This window comes from Scyliorhinus canicula, chromosome 2, assembly GCF_902713615.1.
Source record: "Scyliorhinus canicula chromosome 2, sScyCan1.1, whole genome shotgun sequence".
Taxonomy (NCBI): domain Eukaryota; kingdom Metazoa; phylum Chordata; class Chondrichthyes; order Carcharhiniformes; family Scyliorhinidae; genus Scyliorhinus; species Scyliorhinus canicula.
Genome location: NC_052147.1, coordinates 86,950,438 through 86,972,857, shown reverse-complemented (window position 1 = coordinate 86,972,857; position 22,420 = coordinate 86,950,438). Strand labels below are relative to the sequence as shown.

Genomic DNA, 22,420 nt, shown 5'->3' with positions numbered 1-22,420 from the left:
TTTATTTTATTTTTTTAAATTTAGAGTGCCCAATTATTTTTTCCAATTAAGGGGCAATTTAGCGTGGCCAATCCACCTACTCTGCACATTTTTGGGTTGTGGGGGCGAAACCCATGCAGACACGGGGAGAATATGCAAACTCCACACAGACAGTGACCCAGAGCCGGGATCGAACCTGGGACCTCAGCGCCGTGAGGCGGTTGTGCTAACCACTAGGCCACCGTGCTACCCTTCTAGACGGATACATGAATGGGCAGGGAGCAGAGGGATACAGATCCTTAGAAAATAGGCGACAGTTTTAGATAGAGGATCTGGATCGGCGCAGGCTTGGTGAGCCGAAGGGCCTGTTCCTATGCTGTAATTTTTCTTTGTTCTTTTATGGGTGTCATTCACGGTACTCTTTCGGGGATTGGATGGCATTGAATATTAGTGGGGGGAGGTTGGGGGGTGCACTGTATATGTCAATGGTGATTCATTTTTCTAATGGTTATTCATTTTTCTATTTTTTTCCACCTTGAGAGGGTTTGTTTTATTTGATGTTTGTCAGGTGGATCGTTGTTTGTGGGGTGATGGGAAGATGGGATCGTTGTTGTTAATAAGGGGATAAACATTGTATTCGTTACCGTTTACTGTTCATTGGTGGGGCGTAAATTCTGAAGAAAATGTGAAAATGGAGAATTAAAAATATTTATTAAAAAAACTGATCTAATCTCAGTGTCATATTTTGTTTATGTTTCTGTGAATTGCTGTAGTATGATATATTATATGAAAGGTACTGTATAAATAAGCTGTCGTGTGCAGCTATACACCAGTAAGGCCTCGTGCAGTGCTGCAATCCGTAATCGACCCTTTGTGAGTCAATGCAAGAGACTGTTGTAGCACACATGAATGACCTCCGAGCCATTTGAGATCACAATGTTTTAGATTTGCTCTTTGATAAGCATTCTAGGCTATGATTCTGTAAGGAGTGAAGGCAGTTAAACTCATTTGTTTTCTGCATTTCTTATACTTGTTCCAGTGTCTTGCTGCCATTTGAATTGAAAAGCTCCAGAAAATGATATAGTTGGAACAGATCATGTATTTTCTGGAAATTAGCTCTTTTGTGGAGGCTTATGTTACATTTTTTTGAGTATCAATCTTTAGAAATCTATTCTCAAGGTGGGCACTGTTCATTAATGCTCAGGGCATCAGAAAGCTGTTCTATTGTTCTGGTCACCTATGGGTGGCACGGCGATTAGCACTGCTGCCTTACACTGCCAGGGACCCGGGTTCAATTCTCAGCTTGAGTCACTGTCTGTGTGGAGTCTGCATGTTCTCCCTGTGTCTGCGTGGGTTTCCTCCGGGTGCTCCGGTTTCCTCCCACAAGTCCAGAAACACGTGCTTGTTAGGTGAATTGGACATTCTGAATTCTCCCTCGGCACTGGAGTATGGCGACTAGGGGCTTTTCACAGTAACTTCATTGCCATGTTAATGTAGGCCTATTTATGACACCAGTAAAGATTATTAATAAAGATTATTATTGAAACCCTGCCCATTATATTTTTGCACAGTTTAGTTTGGACCGGTATTTTGGGTCTCCAGCTGGTTCTTGGCTTTTCCCAGTAGATTGAATCTCGGGTGCTTGTCTTAATGCCTTGTTAATCATAGAATCATAGAATTTACAGTGCAGAAGGAGGCCATTCGGCCCATCGAGTCCGCACCGGCCCTTGGAAAGAGGACCCAAGCCCAAGCCTCCACCCTATCCCAGTAACCCCACCTAAACCTTTTGGACAATAAGGGGCAATTTAGAATGACCAATCCACCTAACCTGCACATTTTTGGACTGTGGGAGGACCCCCCCCCCCCCCAATCCTCAAGTGTTTAATGTTGCTGGTAGGGTCTTTGCAGACCATGTCTCCATCACAATGAATTGCTTAGTATATTGTACTTCTGATCTTTTTTATATCCTTTCTTTCAATCTATTGTGTGGGTAAGTTGAGTAATATTGCTATTGATCAATTCTACCATATTTATTGGGGGGAAATCTTATAATCAATATCATTGTGCTGTATTATTCTGTTCATGTTCAACACATTTTCAGTATAAAATTGGAAATAATTTGAAAACAGTAGAGGAGTATGGTGGTATTGTAGGAAGATGTGTCAGAAAGAGACTCGGTCAGCAAATTGTCATGGGGTTGAATCGTACTATGGGTGACTTTCCAGTGTGCCTTGCTTGTGTATATGATGGATTGCATCAGGTTAATGGTGAGGTCAATCTACGCTGGTGCTTGAGTTGGCTGTGTGTTACAGGTCACCTTCATGAATCGTTATCAGCTGCTTTTGTAAAATTAAGTAGTTTTTAAAAAAAAAATTCTCTTTGCTGCATAAATGTTTGAATGTATATTTATAATTTAAATTATAAGAAATATTGAAGATGTGGAAAATCCTTTTGGGAAAGATTAATTCCTGCTTTTTCAATCGAGAACAAGTGGCATAGTTTCTATCGAGAACAAGGGGCGGTACAGTAGAACAGTGGTTAGCACTGTTGCTCTACAGCACCAGGGTCCCAGGTTTGATTCCTGGCTGGGTCACTGTCTGTGTAGAGTCTGCACATTCTTCCCGTGTCTGCGTGGGTTTCCTCCGGGTGCTCTGGTTTCCTCCCATAAGTCCCCAAAGACGTGCTTGTTAGGTGAATTGGACATTCTGAATTCTTCCTCCGTGTACCCAAACAGGTGCTGGAGTGTGGTGACTAGGGGATTTTCACAGTAACCTCTTGCAGTGTTAAAGTAAGCCTACTTGTGACAATAAAGATTATTAAGTTGCAGGATAAGGGGCAATCGTTTAGGACTGAGATGATAAATTTTTTCACCCAAAAGGTTTTGTCAACGTCATGGATATTCAATGCTATCATTGAATAATTGAATGCGGCGTCATGAAGAAGTGCTTATTTTAAATGTGATTTTTGTTTTTAAAATCCACTGACTAGAAATTTGGACGTAAACTTTTAAGAACCAGACTTATAAAAAGCAACAGGCTAAAAAGAATGACTGGAAATCAAAAATGGCTCTTCCAATTTGCATCACTATGCATTCTACATTCCACTTCATTGGGATGGAGACATAGAGCAACATTAAACACCTGAAGATTATGAAAGATCCAGGGGCTCGGGGGCTGGTTTAACACAATGGGCTAAACAGCTGGCTTGTAATGCAGAACAAGGCCAGCAGTGCGAGTTCAATTCCCGTACCGGCCTCCCTGAACAGGTGCCGGAATGTGGCGACTAGGGGCTTTTCACAGTAACTTCATTGAAGCCTACTTGTGACAATAAGCGATTATTATTACTTGTCCCATTAACAAGGCATTAAGACAAGCACTTGAGAATCAATTGTTGGGGACAGGATATCGCTTCATGTACCAAGTGATTTAGATTTAATGAAGGCAACTTTGCAGACATGAGCAAATCAAGCGAAATTTGGGAATAAATGAACAACAGCCTTATTTGGAATCTCTCCTGAAGCAGTGGAGAGCGTAAATCACACGAGTAGCAAATCTCGTTTGCATGTTAAAAAAATAAATTTTTGCAGAAAGTCGAGGCTGTGATGCTGAAGCAGCTGAAACTTTCTTGCTTGTGCCCTTGCACACACACGCTCTCTCTCTCTGCTGTTTGCTGATCGAGACCGTCCGGATACATACCGACTACAAACAGAAACCTTTTAAAACCCATTCTGCACAAAGCCACATAAATCTCAATAATTTGATTGCAACACTAATATAAGAGCAAAATATTGTGGATGATGGAAACCCAAAATAAAAATAGAAAATGTTGGAAATACAAAGATAAAAGGTCTGAAACTCTGTTTCTCTCACTACAGAAGCTGCCTGATCTGCTGAGTATTTCCAGCATTTTCTGTTTTTGTATAATTGGCGTAAATTTTGTTTAGAAATTTTTGTATTATGTAATGTGTAAATTGTTTCATAGTGATCAAGCATATGCCATTTTTGGCTTGTACATATCATGGTACCATCCTGCTACATGTTGTAGTTTATGATCCATGTTCTCTATATTGGTTTCGGACAAGGCTCGGCACAACATTGAGGGCTGAAGGGCCTGTTCTGTGCTGTACTGTTCTATGTTCTATAACAGAAGTTATCTGCTGTGATCTAATGGGTAAGAATTCGATGATTGTTGATTTCAAATGTTAATGCATTTTGGTTCATTTCTCTAGCCTCGGGTTAAATGGAACCCGCGTTTGGAACCCTGAAGATCCAGGCTGACTTATGCATTGCATAGCAGCTATTCCAAAAGGGACTACAGACATGAGCGGGGGAGGTGAGCAGCCTGACATATTGTCAGTCAGTTTCCTCGTAAAGGAAAGATGGAAAGTGGTGAGTACAACTGAACTTTGCTATTTTGTGCATTTTATGGAATGTGGTAACTGGAGGATTACTACTTTTATTCGAAATTTATAAAACAGTATTATATTGTCATCTGTCAGTAATTTTTTGAATTATAATTCTTGACTTGTTTTTCTGCTTGTATATCATTTTGGTTAGCAAATACCGTACCATGCTCAAATAAATGTCAGGCTAGCAAGCTCAAAAATCATAGCTCAAATTTGAAAGTTCAAATTAGTTTGTACTTCTAAGTTAGAATATTCTATCAATTCCCTCAGTGGTTTAATTACTTCTCTACGAGTTACAAGTGTAGAATTGTGAAAAGATTTATGGAGAGAGAAGTCTTTCTTGCCACTCTATTTGGCTTATTGTTTAATACTCTTACCTAAAGATTCAACTCTACTGAAACAGCCATCCACCACTTAGTCATCTGCATAACGGGCAATGTGTGCAATGTTAGTAATAATTCTCATTTTTTTTTTTTTTTAAATTTAGATTACCCAATTATTTTTTCTAATTAAGGGGCAATTTAGCGTGGCCAATCCACCTACTCTGCACATTTTTGGGTTGTGGGGGCGAAACCCACGCAGACACGGGGAGAATGTGCAAACTCCACACGGACAGTGACCCAGAGCCGGGATTGAACCTGGGACCTCAGCGCCGTGAGGCGGTTGTGCTAACCACTAGGCTACCGTGCTGCCCTATAATTCTCATTATTGCTTTCCTACTCTTCACGACATAGGTAATTTAACTCTGGCAGTTTAATCGTGGATTTCTTAATATGAATGATTGATTGTTTTAATCAGCATGGAAGATGAATTGAAGACTTAGATACTGTAATTGGAATTGTGAGGTGTTGCCTTTGGCTGGGGGTGGGGGGTCTTGCTTTTTGGGTACATGAGGAAGTCTTGCATTATGTTCTGATGCATGAAGCCCACTTATTGGCTTTGCCATGTTTAGTCAGTCCCAACTTCATAAGCTTGAGGATTGTGCCCCTAACATCTATTCATTCCTTTTGAGGTGTTTGTGAAATCGATGACAATTTATTCAGTTGTAAATCAATTATCACATAGATTGAAAGCTGCAATATAAGAAAACGTAGACCAGTTGTTAACTGCCATCCTAAATGGTAAACAATCACCTGAATCCAAATTCTGAGGTTTTCAGCCCAGTTATGGGTTTGAGCAGCAAATGTATCTTGACACTTGCTGTCCTTATGGATAATTCGTGTCTGAATCATAGAATGTCTACAGTGCAGAAGGAGGCCATTCTCCTCTCTCTCTCTCTCTCTCTCTCTCTCTCTCTCTCTCTCTCTCTCTCTCTCTCTCTCTCTCTCTCTCTCTCTCTCTCTCTCTTCTCCCCCCCCCCCCCCCCCCCCAACCACCACACACACACACAAAAAGTAATACCATGAAAGCAGATTAACTGCTCCTTGATTTGTTTTGCCTTTTGTGGGAGCATGCATGAATTGGTCAGTACAGTTGTCTATTTTAAGAATGATCTGATCATAAGATGCTTTGAGGCTTCTGATTGGATTGGGAGGCGGGGTGGCGGTGGAGGAATGGGGACCCAATGGAGATCAAGTGTCTCAGTTTACAAGTGGCATGTGGGCATCTTAGAATTTATTGAGGGTGGAAATAGTGAGGAGGTTGTGAGAAAAATTGAATCCAGCAATGGCGGACATTTGTTTGAGAGAGGAGGCAGAGTGACTGATTATGTGGAACTGATCTTTGTAAGTGATGAGATTTAAAGCACCGTTTGAGCTTCTATGCCAATTGATCTGCTTTCCTGTTGTTGGCTGTAAGGCTTTGGGTTCAGGAGCCACAGATACCGAAGATAGGTAGCCAAGTACTCATAAATAATTTTATGGTAGTTTATTAAAACATGACAGTTTAGATATAATACATTAACTAAATTGATAAGAAAAGTATATGACCTGTGATAGCTGGGAGTGGTTCACTGATCCCAGAGGACGACAGGAGTGAGACAGTGTTGATCTCGGCAGCATTCTGCCTCTAGCCCATGTTGTGGAAGTCTTCCTTTGTCTTCTACTATCTTTCCTGGTCATATTCCATCTGGAGGGGGTGGCATGTGGCGCAGTGGTTATCACTGGGACTGTGGCGCTGAGGACCCGGGTTCAAATCTAGGCCCTGGGTCACTGTCCGTGTGGAGTTTGCACATTATCCCCATGTCTGTGTGGGTTTCACCCACACAATCCAAAGATATGCAGGTTAGGTGGTTTGGCCACGCTAAACTGCCCCTTAATTGGAGAAAAAGAAATAATTGGGTACTTTAAATTTATTAAAAGAAAAATTCCATCTGAAGATGCTGCCTGACCGGCTGTCACCTGAGAAGGACTCATTATTATACTTCATTTCTAGGGGTTGGTAGTTTACCCGATGTTTGAACTTTTCTAACCAATTAATACAGGACAGATAGTCAAGATTCGGAATAAAGTAAATGAGTTGATGGCGCAACTCGTCGTGAATGACTATGATTTAGTGGCCATTACTGAAACATGGTTAAAGGATGGTCACGACTGGGAGTTAAATATCCGAGGGTATCAAACTATTCGGAAGGACAGAGTGGATGGTAAGGGAGGTGGTGTAGCTCTGTTATTTAAGGATGACATCCGGGCAATAGTTAGGGATGATATCGGTGCTATGGAGGATAAGGTTGAATCCATTTGGGTGGAAATCAGGAATAGTAAGGCGAAAAAGTCACTGATAGGAGTAGTCTATCGGCCACCAAATAGTAACGTTATGGTGGGGCAGGCAATAAACAAAGAAATAACTGATGCATGTAGAAATGGTATAGCAGTTATCATGGGGGATTTTAATCTACATGTCGATTGGTTTAACCAGGTCGGTCAAGGCAACCTTGAGGAGGAGTTTATAGAATGTATCCGCGATAGTTTCCTAGAACAGTATGTAATGGAACCTACGAGGGAACAAGCGGTCCTAGATCTTGTCCTGTGTAATGAAACAGGATTGATTCACGATCTCATAGTTAGGGATCCTCTCGGAAGGAGCAATCACAATATGGTGGAATTTAAAATACAGATGGAGGGCGAGAAGGTAAAATCAAATACTAGTGTTTTGTGTTTAAACAAAGGAGATTACAATGGGATAAGAGAAGAACTAGCTAAGGTAGACTGGGAGCAAAGACTTTATGGTGGATCAGTTGAAGAACCTTCCAAGCGATTTTTCACAGTGCTCAGCAAAGGTTTATACCCACAAAAAGGAAGGACGGTAGAAAGAGGGAAAATCGACCGTGGATATCTAAGGAAATAAGGGAGAGTATCAAATTGAAGGAAAGAGCATACAAAGTGGCAAAGATTGGTGGTAGACTAGAGGACTGGGAAATATTTAAGGGGTAACAGAAAGCTACTAAAAAAGCTATAAAGAAGAGTAAGATAGAGTATGAGAGTAAATATAAAAACAGACAGCAAAAGTTTTTACAAATATATAAAGCAAAAAAGAGTGGCTAAGGTAAATATTGGTGCTTTAGAGGATGAGAAGGGAGTTTTAATTTAAAAAAAAATTTAGATTACCCAATTATTTTTTCCAATTAAGGGTCAATTTAGCGTGGCCAATCCACCTACTCTGCACATTTTTGGGTTGTGGGGGTGAAACCCACGCAAACACGGGGAGAATGTGCAAACTCCACACGGACAGTGACCCAGAGCTGGGATCGAACCTGGGACCTCACTGCCGAGAGGCAGCTGTGCTAACCATTAGGCCACCGTGCTGCCCAGAAGGGAGTTTTAATAATGGGAGATGAGGAAATGGCTGAGGAACTGAACAGGTTTTTTGGGTCGGTCTTCACAGTGGAAGACACAAATAGCATGCCAGTGACTGATAGAAATGAGGTTATGACAGGTGATGACCTTGAGAGGATTGTTATCACTAAGGAGGTAGTGATGGGCAAGCTAATGGGGCTAAAGGTAGACACGTCTCCTGGCCCTGATGGAATGCATCCCAGAGTGCTAAAAGAGATGGCTAGGGAAATTGCTGATGCACTAGTGATGATTTACCAAAATTCACTAGACTCTGGGGTGGTCCCGGTGGATTGGAAATTAGCAAACGTGACACCAATGTTTAAAAAATGAGGTAGGCAGAGAGCAGGAAATTATAGGCCAGTGAGCTTAACGTCGGTAGTAGGGAAGATGCTGGAATCTATCATCAAGGAAGAAATAGCGAGGCATCTGGATGGAAATTGTCCCATTGGGCAGACGCAGCATGGGTTCATAAAGGGCAGGTCGTGCCTAACTAATTTAGTGGAATTTTTTGAGGACATTACCAGTGCAGTAGATAACGGGGAGCCAATGGATGTGGCATATCTGGATTTCCACAAAGCTTTTGACAAGGTGCCACACAAAAGGCTGCTGCATAAGATAAAGATGCATGGCATTAAAGGTAAAGTAGTAGCATGGATAGAGGATTGGTTAATTAATGGAAAGCAAAGAGTGGGGATTAATGGGTGATTCTCTGGTTGATGATCAGTAGCTAGTGGTGTCCCTCAGGGATCCGTGTTGGGCCCACAATTGTTCACAATCTACATAGATGATTTAGAGTTGGGGACCAAGGGCAATGTGTCCAAGTTTGCAGATGACACTAAGATGAGTGGTAAAGCGAAAAGTGCAGAGGATACTGGAAGTCTGCAGAGGGATTTGGATAGGTTAAGTGAATGGGCTAGGGTCTGACAAATGGAATACAATGTTGACAAATGTGAGGTTATCCATTTTGGTAGGAATAACAGCAAATGGGATTATTATTTAAACAATAAAATATTAAAGAATGCTGCTGTGCAGAGAGACCTGGGTGTGCTAGTGCATGAGTCACAGAAAGTTGGTTTACAGGTGCAACATGTGATTAAGATGGCAAATGGAATTTTGTCCTTCATTGCTAGAGGGATGGAGTTTAAGACTAGGGAGGTTATGCTGCAATTGTATAAGGTGTTAGTGAGGCCACATCTGGAGTATTGTGTTCAGTTTTGGTCTCCTTACTTGAGAAAGGACGTACTGGCACTGGAGGGTGTGCAGAGGAGATTCACGAGGTTAATCCCAGAGCTGAAGGGGTTGGATTACGAGGAGAGGTTGAGTAGACTGGGACTGTACTCGTTGGAATTTAGAAGGATGAGGGGGGATCTTATAGAAACATTTAAAATTATGAAGGGAATAGATAGGATTGATGTGGGCAGGTTGTTTCCACTGACGGGTGAAAGACGAACTAGGGGGCATAGTCTCAAAATAAGAGGAAGTAGATTTAGGACTGAGTTTAGGAGGAACTTCTTCACCCAAAGGGTTGTGAATCTATGGAATTCCTTGCCCAGTGAAGCAGTTGAGGCTCCTTCATTACATGTTTTTAAGGTAAAGATAGATAGTTTTTTGAAGAATAAAGGGATTAAGGGTTATGGTGTTCGGGCCGGAAAGTGGAGCTGAGTCCACAAAAGATCAGCCATGATCTAATTGAATGGCGGAGCAGGCTCGAGGGGCCAGGTGGCCTACTCCTGCTCCTAGTTTTTATGCTCTTATGGCCAGCTCCCCATATCGAACATGTAGCTCGAGATTTAAGATTTTAACGTACCTTATTGAGGGTCACTGTGAGCCCGTAATCAGATATGCACATGATGCCAGAAGGCACCCAGCTAGCTTTCAGTTCTGGAATGGGTATCATCTTTGTTTTGCCTTCATCCCCGGCTACTAAGAATGCTTTTTTTTCTGGAGAGAAAAATAAAGCATACAACCTTATGCTAAGGGTTTTTAAATACACCATTCCTTGTAATCAGGTTGAACGATGGCAATAATGTTGAGCTGACATCAACAACTTCAAGCTTTCCTGTGTTCGCTTGAAATAAATTCAGACACATCCATAGCTTGGTGATAGGCAGCCTAGAAGTGGTCATGGTGCGATGTGATGGTGAGGGAGAGCGGTTTGTGTGGTGGTTACAGGACTCTTTTTTGTGAAGCCCAAAAGTAGTCCTTTATTTCAGTTAATATTTATTTAGTGTTGGGACATTTTGTATTTTTCTGCTCAAAAATATTGTAGATACAGCGGCACGGTGGTTAACAGTGCGATCTCAGGCGGCACGGTGGCACAGTGATTAGCATTGCTGCCTACAGCGCTGAGGACCCGGGTTCGAATCCCGGCCCTGGGTCACTGTCTGTGAGGAGTTTGCACATTCTCCCCGTGTCTGCGTGGGTTTCACCCCCACAACCCAAAGATGTGCAGGATAGGTGGATTGGCCACGTTAAATTGCCCCTTAATTGGAAAAAATGAATTGGATATTCTTAAAAAAAAAACAGTGCGATCTCACGGCGCCGAGGTTCCAGGTTCGATCGATCCTGGCTCTGGGTCACTGTCTGTGTGGAGTTTGCACATTCTCCCCATGTTTGCATGGGTTCCACCCCCACAACCTAAAGATGTGCCGGATAGGTGGATTGGGCAAGCTAAATTGGCCCTTAATTGGGGGGAAAATTATTTGGGTATTCTAAGTTTGTAAAAAAAAAAAAAAAAAAAAAAAAATTGTACATAATCCCCCCCCCCCCCCCCCCCCCCCCCCCCCCGGTAGCACAAAATATGTTTCCGCAGATAGTGCATTGGGAGTTACAAGGGTGGGGAAATACAGAACAGGACCTTCCAGTCAGCATGAAGTGAAGATTTCTGCGACCCAACTGTATTGCGTTACTTCAGCTGAGACTTCCGATTTTGGCTGCAATGCAAGAGAAGACAGATAAAGAGAGGGCGTGCTACCCGTTTATGATATGAGTATTTGGACAACTTTTAACGATCTCAACTCATTGAATAGGTGGGTGAGTGAACGATCGGGGAGTGTTACAACCCCCTACGCGGAGAGGGCTTTTATAGCATCCGATTCCCCTCCTACACCTCTGTGTGTGAGTGACTCATGTATGAGCTTCCAATTGGAGGACAAAGAAAGGTACAGCACACGAACAGGCCCTTCGGCGCTTCGGCCCTCCAAGCCTGCGCCTACCATGCTGCACGTCTAAAATAAAATCTTCTACACTTCCGGGGTCCGTATCCCTCTATTCCCATCCTATCATGGGCAGCATGGTGGTTAGCATAAATGCTTCACAGCTCCAGGGTCCCAGGTTCGATTCCCGGCTGGGTCACTGTCTGTGTGGAGTCTGCACGTCCTCCCCGTGTGTGCGTGGGTTTCCTCCGGGTGCTCCGGTTTCCTCCCACAGTCCAAAGATGTGCGGGTTAGGTGGATTGGCCATGCTAAATTGCCCGTAGTGTCCTAAAAAGTAAGGTTAAGGGGGGGGGTTGTTGGGTTACGCGTATAGGGTGGATATGTGGGTTTGAGTAGGGTGATCATTGCTCGGCACAACATCGAGGGCTGAAGGGCCTGTTCTGTGCTGTACTGTTCTATGTTTAAATCTATGTCTATTCATGTATTTGTCAAGATGCCTCTTAAACGTCACTATCGTCCCTGCTTCCAAAGCACAAAAGGAGCTCCCCACAGAATATAAAACTCGAAATGGAAGCAGTTTGGGGGAAGGAGACCCTGCGGGGTGTGGAGAGGAGTGATTATCATGACTAGTGTGGAATAAAGTGAGTTGTACCCTGTCAGCCTGGCCCCTCATGGAGTCTATGCCTCCATCAACAACACTGGCGATGAGGATCAAGTGGAGCTGCCAAAGGCTGCAAGTGCTGCGACTTCGGACCGTTTTTCAACCACCTCGGGAGGCCGCTCTCCAGCAGGCAGGCATGACATACACGGGTAAACCCGAACCTTCAGACACCGACTCGGACGATTGGGCCTGGCACATCTAAAGACTACAACATTTTTTCTGCATGAACACAATCAGTAGTGAAGAGTGACAGACGGTCACCTTACTGACCGCCGTTGGTGGACCGACTTAAGAACTAATTAGCAACTTTATTTATTCAGACAGGCCGGGCGGACTACCGTTCGCCACGCTGATCGACCGGGTAGGCCAGCACCTAAATCCACAGCCCCGGCTGATCCGGCTGTACTGCTTCTATACCCGCCTGCGGACGATGGCGGAGGCCATTGGGGAATACTTGTGCGCTTACGGGGACTTGCTGCTCTGGCTGAATCGCTGTGGGATCGCTTCAGGACTTGGAAACGCAGCAGAAGCCGCAAGAGGCCGCACACATTTCTTGGAGGACTTGGAAGCTGAGGCGCCAACTGTGTGCTCTGTGTGACTGGCCCCAGAACGGCACCTATCTGGGTGACATTGCTGCTAAATGGACACCCCACCAAGATGGAACTGACACGGGAGCAGCAGTTTCGGTCGTCAGTCCCAGTACCATTACCGCCATCCAGACAGCCCATCAGCCAACTAGCCACGTATACTGGGGAGCCCTTGGAAATGGAGGGCACTGCCCACTAGCCTGTGGCGGTAGACCGTGGCAACTGGCCCAGCCCATTGGCTTTGTCACCTACATTTGGACTGGCAACAAGTGTGCCAGATATAGCCCCCATGCAAGACCCAGGCGCCGTTCCCCCGTAAGGCCAAGGAGGAGCCCTGTGACTGGAGGGGAACCAGGGCCCCACCCACCCGTTCTTCCTCCTGTTGAACCTCAAGATGCCGGGGGACCTGTGGTGCCTGTGGATGCGACCAGTGACTGCATAGACAGCGAGACGGATTCCGATATGGACATTGGACCACCTGGCGACGATACGTCGCCACCGATTGCACCAGCAGACTTACTGGCTGGGCCAGGCAGCTATGACATTCATCATGGAAGCGGCGGTCCCTGGTGCGCTACACACTTCCCCGGCTGGCTGTACCAGCCTTGGAACTCTGCCCACAGCCGAAGCGGCCAGGGGACCCTCCACCTGAGGACATGAACATCTCTCTGGACTTGGGAGAGGGGGTGTTACATCCCCTACAGGGACAGAGCCGTTATAGCATCCAATTTCCCTACTCGGGTGATTTGGATGCGGAGCTCCAATTGGAGGAGCTCCCCACAAAATATAAACCCTGACCTGGAAGCAGTTTGTGGAAGTAGACCCTGCGGGGAGTGGAGAGGAGTGATTAGTGTGGAAGAAAGTGAATTGTACCCTGTCAGCCTGGCCTCTCGTGGAGTCTTTGCCTCTGACTACAATAAGGAGAATACTGGGTGAGTGGTGGCCATCATCATATCAGGGTAGTACTGTAGTCATTTTGGAGGATGGTGTTGGGAGAGGAAGTTGGGTCGTGAGAGAAAGTGTCTGTCAGGTGACACGAGGGTGGTAGAAGAGAGAGAGGGAGTCAGGACGGGTCCAGGGAACACAGGAACAGGAGTAGGCCATTCAGCCTAGGGCAGCACAGTAGCGCAAGTGGACAGCACTGTGGCTTCACAGCGCCAGGGTCCCAAGTTCGATTCCCCGCTGGGTCACTGTCTGTGGGGAGTCTACACATTCTCCCCATGTCTCCATGGGTTTCCTCTGGGTGCTCTGGTTTCCTCCCACAGTCCAAAGATGTGCAGGTTAGGTGGTTTGGCTATGCTAAATTGGCCCTTGGTGACCAAAAATATTAGGAGGGGTTCTTGGGTTACGGGGATAAGGTGGAAGTGAGGGCTTAAATGGGTCGGTGCAGACTCGATGGGCTGAATGGCCTCCTTCTGCACTGTATGTTCTATATTCCAGCCACTCGAGCCTGCCCCACCATTTAATGAGATCATGGATGATCTCAACCCTAACTCCATATACCTGCCATTACCCTTAATGTCCTTGCTGAACATAAATCTATCTATCTCTGATTTAAATATTTAAAAAAAGATATTTCTTTATTCTCCTCCTTTTTCGCATTTTCTCCCCCATTTACACCCACCAACAATAAACAATAATCAGTAACAAATATGTCAATCCCCATATCAATAACAACAATCCCATCCTCCCACCAAACCCAAAAGGTGGAGAGGCTGCTCTCCAACCCATCAGGATCCGCCTTCGGGTGATCAACGAGGCAAAGGCTACAACATCTGCCTCCGCACCCGTTTCCAACCCTGGCTGGTCCGACACCCCAAATACGGCCTCCCGGGGGCCCGGGACCAGTCTCACGTGCACCACTTTAGAGATCACCCTAAAAACCTCCTTCCAGTAATGCTCTAACTTTCGACAGGACCAAAACACCTTGCCCTTGTGAGGTGTGCTCTGTATACCACCTTCAGCTGTATCAGCCCCAACCTCGCACATGAGGTGGAGGCATTCACTCTCCGGTGCACCTCACACCAGAACCCCCCCTCCATATCCTCTCCCAATTCTTCCTCCCACTTTGCTTTGATCCCTTCCAGCGGTGCCTTCTTCTCCTCCAAAATAGCTCCGTAGACCGCTGACACAACCCCCTTCTCCAGCCCCCCTATCGTCAGCACCTCCTCCAGCAATGTGGAGGCCGGCTCCTCCGGGAAATTCTGTATCTCCTTTCTAGCAAAATCTCGAACCTGCATGTATCTAAACATTTCCCCCTGCTGCAGCCCATACTTCGCTTCCAGCTCCTTCAATCCTGTAAACTGGCCCCTAAGACACAAATCTTTTAGCATCTTAATCCCCTTCTCTTCCCATTTCCGAAAATTTCCATCCCACCTCCCTGGCTCAAATCTGTGATTCCCCCGAATCGGCATAGCCCTTGACCCTGCCCCCAACCCGAAGTGTTGGCGGAACTGCATCCAAATTTTCAATGAAGCTATTATTACCAGACTCTCTCAGTACTTCCCCGGGGCTATCTGGAGCGGCGCTGTTGCTAGTGCTTTCAGTCCCGACCCCCTGCACAAACTCTCCTCCATTCTGACCCACTGGGAATCAACCCCTCTTACCCAGCTCCGCACCTTCTCCACATTTGCTGCCCAGTAGTAATACATCAGGTTCGGAAGGCCCAAACCCCCTGCTGCCTTCCCCTCTGTAATAGCACCTTTCTAACTCGGGCCACCATCCCTCCCCATATGAACAATGTAATTCTTCCCTCAATCTCTCTGAAAAAAGCCTTTGGCAGGAAAATCGGCAGGCATTGAAAAATAAACAGAAATCGTGGCAACACGTTCATTTTAACCACCTGTACCCGACCCGCCAGTGACAGAGAGAGACCATCCCACCTTGCCCGATCCGCTTTCACTCTCCCCATCAAACAAGAAATGTTGTACCTGCGAAGCCCCACTCCCGGGCAGCCTGCACCCCCAAGTACCTAAAGCGAGTCCCTGCCCTACGGAATGGCAGGCCCACCCCCCCCCCACACACACACACACACACACACACACACACATGAAATACCACAAAATACTCACTCTTGTCTATATTCAGCTTGTACCCCGAGAAAGACCCAAACACTTGAAGCAGCCCCAATATTCCCCTATCGACACACTCGGTTCCGACCCCCCCCCCCCCCCCCCCCCCCCCGCACCCCGCACTATTCCTTTCCATACCCCCAAATGTCTTAATGCGATGGCCAATGGCTCAATCCCGAGTGCAAACAGCAGGGAGGGGGACACAGGACATCCCTGCCTAGTCTCCTATGGAGAAAACGATCTTGAGATGATATTTTTGTGCAGACATTCTCCCTTGGCTCCTTTATATAGTAGCTTTACCCAATTCTTAATCTTGGTCGAATCCCAAACCGCTGCAGAACCCCCATTCTACTTGGTCAAACGCCTTCTCAGCATCCAATGCCACAACCACCTCTGTTTCCTTCCCCTCTGCTGGTGCCATAATGACATTCAATATCTTCTAATGTTTGAAAAGAACTGCCTCCCTCTCACGAACCCTGTCTGATCTTCACCTATCACATTCGGGAGGCACTCCTCCAGCCTACCCGCCAGTACCTCCACCAATATGTTTACGTCCACATTCAGAAGTAATATGGGCCTATACATCCCACTCCATTGGATCCTTATCTTTTTTTTAGCAACAGAGAGATCGATGCCTGCCCCAAGGTTTGTGGCAACACCCCCTTCCCTATCGCCTCTTCAAACATCCCCACCATCAGGGGTGCCAGCTTATCTTTGAATTTTTTATAATATTCCAGCGGAAACCCATCCAGCCCTGCTACATTCCCCGACTGCATCCTTCCAATCGCATCCTTTATTTCCTGCTCCCCTATCCCTCTTTCTAATGTAACCCTGTCCCCCTCCTCTAACCTCGGGTACGCCAACCCATCTAGAAATTCCTGCATCTCACCATCTGCGCCGGGTGACTCTGAACTGTACAATCTCTCATAAAATTCCACAAAACCTTGTTAATCAGATCTGGCACCACCACCAACTTCCCTGCCCTATCGCTCACCTGTACAATTTCCCTTGCTGCTGCTTCCCTCCGGAACTGACCTGCTACAGACGCCTCGCCTTATCTCCATTTTCGTAAACTGCACCCCTTGCTCGCCTCAGCGCACCGCCTTCTTGGTAGATGGTGGGTCAAAGCTTGCTTGTAGTTCCTTCCTCTTTTCCAGCTTTGCTGGGTCCCCATTCTCTGCATAACTCCTATCGACCTCCAACATCTCATGTATTACCCTCTGCCGTTCCAACCTTTCCTCCTTGTCCACCCTGGCCTTAAACGAGATCACCTCCCCCCATACCACCGCCTTTACACAGAACACAGAATTTACAGTGCAGAAGGAGGCTATTCGGCCCATCGAGACTGCACCAGCCCTTGGAAAGAGCACCCTACCTAAGCCCATACTTCCACCCTAACCCATACTTCCACCCTATCCCCGTAACTCCACCGTACCTTTTTTTGTTGTTGTTCACTAAGGGCAATTTATCATGGCCAATCCACCTAACCTGCATGTCTTTGGACTGTGGGAGGAAACCGGAGCAGCCGGAGGAAACCCAGACACGGGGAGAACGTGCAGACTCCGCACAGCCAGTGACCCACGCTGGGAATCGAACCTGGGACCCTGGTGCTGTGAAGCCATTATGCTAACTACTGTGCTCCCCTTCAGAGCCTCCCAGACGACCGCCTTCGATACCTCACCCGCACATTTGAAACCTACATATTCCTTAATTACCGGTTCAATTTTGTCACAGAACACTTGGTCCCCCAAAAGTCCCACATCTAATTTCCACCCTGGTCTCTGCGCTACCCCCTTCTCCAGCACCATATCCATCCACCCAATGCAGAGCATGATCTGACACTGCAATTGCGAAGTCTTCCGACCCCTTAACCCCAGCGTACAAAGCCTTCCCCACCACGAAAAAGTCGATCTGCGAATACACTTTGTGGACTGCTGAGAAAAACAAGTACTCCTGCTCCCTCGGGTGCAGAAACCTCCAAGGGTCGACCCCTCCCATTTCCACCATTAGCCCAGCAAATGCCCTCTCTCTCTCTCTCTCCTCTCTCTCTCTCTCTCTCTCTCTCTCTCTCTCTCTCTCTCTCCTCTCTCTCCTCTCTCTCTCCTCTCTCTCTCTCTCTCTTCCCCCCCCCCCCCCCCCCCCCCCATGGGACCAGCGAGCGTGGCCGTGACCTGTCCAACCTTGGCCCCTGCACCAAGTTCCAGCCCCCCCCCCCCCCCCCCAAACTATCAGTTTGTGTGTGTCCAAGTCGGGGATGGCGCCAAACACCTTTGCGAATCCCACATCGTCCCAATTGGGACCGTATACACTTAACAGCGCCACTCGCCTCGCCTCCAGTGCCCCTGTATCTCTGATTTAAAATTAATAACTATTCTAGCTTCAACTGCTGTTTGTGGGTGAGAGTGCCAAACCTCTACCAACCTCTGCATGAAGAAATGCTTCCTAACCCCTCTCCTGAGCAATCCTGCCCTCATTTCTAGACTATCCCCCTAGTTTTAGAATCTCCAACTAGTGGAAATAGTTATCTTTCACTACCCTCTGTTCTCTGTTAATATCTCAAATACTTCGATCAGATCACCCCTTAACCTTCTAAATTCTAGCAGGAAAAAGGCCTAATTTGTGTCTCTCCTTGTAACTTAACCCTAGCTGTAGTTGGTACGGGAGGGGAGGTGGTGATTGGGTGGGGGAGGTGTGTGGTACTCAGTTTAGTTATGCTGACTAATCTTTGAGTTGGACCAGGCATTAACTAGCATAACATTTCCTGGGTAATTATCTGGGTAAGTCCCACATATTTGGGCTGATTCTCTCACACTGGGGAGAGCTGAAGGCAGCAGAAATCAGTCCACCGAAATTTAACCATCCCAGGCCTTCCATCGTTTTCCAATGCATCTATCCCAGAATCCAAATCTCAGAATAATACTGCGCAGAAGAGGCCCATCGGCCCATCAGGTTTGCACCAACACCTGTAAAACACCTGACCTGCCTTCCTAATCCCATTTGCCAGCATTTGGCCAATAGCCTTGAATGTTATGACATGCCAAGTTCTCATCCTTGATACTTGTTAAAAACATTTTTTTTAAAAGCCCCCAATTCTTTTTTTCTTCAATTAAGGAGCAATTTAGAGTGGCCAATCCACCTACCCTGTGTATCGTTGGGGACAAGCAAACACTGGGAGAATGTGCAAACTCCACATGGAGAGTGACTCAGGGCAGGTATCGAACCCGGGTCCTTGGCGCTATGAGACAGCAGTACTAACCACTGCACCAACGTGCTGCTCCTGTCCAGCTTTTTAAAGGATGTGAGGCAACCTGCCTCTACCACCCTCCCAGACAGTGCATTCCAGACCGTCACCACTCTCTGGGTAAAACGTTTTTTCCTGAAATCCCCCCCTAAGCCTCCTGCCACTGACCTTGAAATTGTAACTGACCCTTAACGAAGGGGAACAGCTGCTCCTTATCCACCCTGTCTATGCCCTTCGTAATCTTGTACACCTTGATCAGGTCGCCCCTCAGTCTTCTCTGTTCCAGCGAAAGCAACCCAATCCTATCCACCCTCTCTTCATAACTTAAATCCCAACTGAAGTTCTGATTTTAAAGATACGGATACTGCAAGATTTGAACCAAAGTCTACATAACCAGTCTGCAAGCAGATTGATTTGTATTGACACCAGTTCTGTGAATCGAATGCCTTTCTGCAATTAATAAATAACCTACAGCTCTGGCCCAGCTATATGTCAACAAATTAGAAAAAGCCTGGCTGTCTCTGATCTTGCAATAAGCCGTAAAAATCCACAATATATAGCCCATGATTGTAGAACCCAAACGTGGCCTATCACAACTTCCACAATTTCCTCAATTGTACATTTTCTTTTTCTTTTATACTTCAATAATTCTTCAAGAGGTTCACTGTCAAGATAAAACTAACAAAGATAAATTGCTGTGATATTAACACACCACCTAGCTGTTGCAAGAGTGAGGATTAACATTTAGGGGTTTATTAGTCTTGTTGGCAAATCTGTGCTACTGCACAGAATGATATGCACTTTAATGCAAATGGAAATATGTGAAATCCTTTGAAATTGATGGTATTAAAATGCCAGATTCCTGGCAGTGCAAATCAATATTTAATTGATTTCCTCTCTGTCCCTTCTCTCTCTTTCTTCTCCTCCCCAGCCCCAGAAAATTGCTTGCAATAAACGAAAACAATCTTTCCATTAAAACTGATTGGCAACCTAAGGAAAGGCAACCTAAGGAAATCTGAGACTTGTCATTTGTAAGTTGACAGTTTCATTAGCAGTCTCAAGTCAAAAGATGAGAGCTGTGCTGCAGGAGCATTGTTTGCAATTAATCATCTTCATTTAAAATGGGCAGTTCTGTCTCTCCAGGCATTCATCAGTTTAAATACATATCTTTCAGGGCATCTGTATGCATGTTACGCAGTCCTGTTCGCAAACTATGGGGGAAACTGATGGGGTTGTATTTTCCCTCCTGCGGGGAAAACTGAGGTTGAGACTGGTCCTAGGACCTGAATCAGCCTCTGGGTTGGGGCCAATTATGGTTTGCCACCCAATTAAGACAGGGTTCTGAATGAGTACTTCGTCTTCACTAAAGTGAGGGATGATGCAGATATTCTAGTTAAAGAGAAATGTGAAATATTAGATCAAACAAGCATAGTGAGAGGGGAAGTGGTGGAGGGATCACATCGTTGAAGGTGAATCGATCACCAGGGCCAGATAGATTGTATTCCTGGCTGTTTATTCCAGGCTGTTAAAGGAAGCCAGGGAGGGAATAGCGGATGCTCTGCAAATCATTTTCCAATTCTTGCCAGATATTGGAGGATTGTAGATCTGTGAACATTGTACCATTATTTAAAGAGGGTGTAAGGGATAGGCAAATAATTATAGGCTGGTCAGTCTTATTTTGCTGGTGGACAAATGATTCTGGTTTTGTTCGGGGAAGGTAATATCTTGCTGATTTAATCACATTTTCTGAGGACGTAACGAGGATTGATGGTGGTTGTATAATGGATGTTGTTTATATGAATTTTAGTAAGGCATTTGACAAGATCCCACGTGGCAGACTGGTCAGAAAAGTAAAAGCCCGTGGATTATGGATGAATGTTCCAAGTTGGACCCAAAATTGGCTCAGTGACCAGAAGTAAACCATTATGGTTGGATGTTTTTGAGAATTAAAAACGGTTTCCACTGGCATTCCATGTGGCTGGCTCCCTTGTTGTTTGTTATATATATTAATGATTTAGACTTAAAAATGTAGGTAGCATGATTGAGAAACTTGTACGTGACACAAAAATTGGCCGTGTAGTTAGTTGATTGGAAACATTAGCTGTTGTCTCCATAATCTTATCAATGTCTTGGTTGAGTGGGTGGAAAATGGCAGATGTAATTCAATGCAGAGAAGTGTGAGGCAGAACATTTGGGGAGGGAAAGCAAAGTTAGGGATTACACAATAGATAGGAGGATATTGGAGGAGTAGAGAGGCATGTCCACAGGTCCACAGGTCCCTGGAGGTGGTAAAGAAAGCGTATGGAAAGCTTTCCTTTCCTTTATTAGACGAAGTATAGAATACAAAAGCAGGCCTGTAATGATGGAACTGTATAAAATAGTGTTCTTCAAACTTTTTTTTCCGCGGACCCATTTTATCAATTGGCCAACCTTAGGGATCCATGGCGGCCAACCTGCGCGACCCACCATTTTCTCTTACGTTGTTTGCTGCTGACAAAAATGGAGGAAATGGTTTTGGGTCCCTTTGGCCCTCATACACGCTCCTCCAATGGAACCTGTGGGATGAAGGTGAAGCTTTCCAGTGTCGGAAAGTATGGAGTCTCCATCTGTCCAAAGTTCTGCATTTTTTTCGGGTACAAGTTATCAAATAAACCCCCCCCCCCCCCCCCCCCCCCCCCCAAAACTTGTAAAAAAAAAGAAGTCAAATGAATAAAATAAATGAAACAAATAAAAATTAAATGAATAACATGAATAAAACCTCCCCGAATTTTTAAAACAAAAAGCTGTGCCCGTTAAAAAAAAAAAGCGGCCGCACTGCGCATGGACGCCGATGATGTGGCACGCATGCGCAGTGCGGCCGCATTTTTTTTTTTTACATGTTCGCGGCCATTTTGAAGGCCGCTTGCAGCCGCCGTTTTAAACAGCCGGCTGCTGCGTGCAGATTTGAGTGATCGGGAGCACCGCGACGGACGGCTCCGCGACCCTCCCGACACCCACCCGCGGGTTGCGCCCCCGAGTTTGACAATGCCTGGTACAAAACACTCCCTGGGCCACAGCTGGAATTTTGTGTACAATTCTGGTCGCCATATTACAGGAAGGACACAATTGCTTGGGAGAAAGTACAAGAATGTTGCCAGGGCTGGAAAATTGCAGCTGAGGAAAGATTAGGTAGGCTGGGGTTGTTTTCTTTTGAACTGAGGAGGTTGAGGGTGACCTGATTGAGATGTAGAAGATTGAGGGACAAAGATAGAGTAAACTGGGATACCTCCTTTTCCCCAGCAGAGAGATTAAGGTGTAAGGTGATTGGTAAAAAGATTAGAGGGGGTGTAAGGAAAACCTTATTCACCCAGAGGGTGGTGGGCAGCTGGAATTCATTGGCTGGTTTGGTTGTTGAGGCAGAAACCCTCAGCCCATTTAAAAGTTAACTGGATCTGCACCTGAATTGCTGTAGCTTGCAAGGCGATGGACCGGTGCTGGAAGGGTGGATTCGAATAGGCAGCTAGTTTTTAAAAATGATTTGTCAGCTGGAGCAGACTCAATGGGCTGAA

At 45.7% G+C, this 22,420-nt stretch overlaps 1 protein-coding gene across 3 annotated transcripts in view; it reads left to right on the top strand.

Annotated features, from left to right (window-relative positions):
• Positions 1-22,420, top strand: part of LOC119955646 (tau-tubulin kinase 2-like) — a 355,242-nt gene that overhangs the window by 28,414 nt on the left and 304,408 nt on the right. For all 3 annotated transcript variants that reach the window (XM_038782088.1, XM_038782072.1, XM_038782081.1), the window contains exon 2: positions 4,208-4,367. In XM_038782088.1, the coding sequence (XP_038638016.1) occupies positions 4,260-4,367 (108 nt within the window). In that variant the 5' untranslated portion in view covers positions 4,208-4,259. The remainder of the gene's footprint in view (positions 1-4,207; positions 4,368-22,420) is intronic.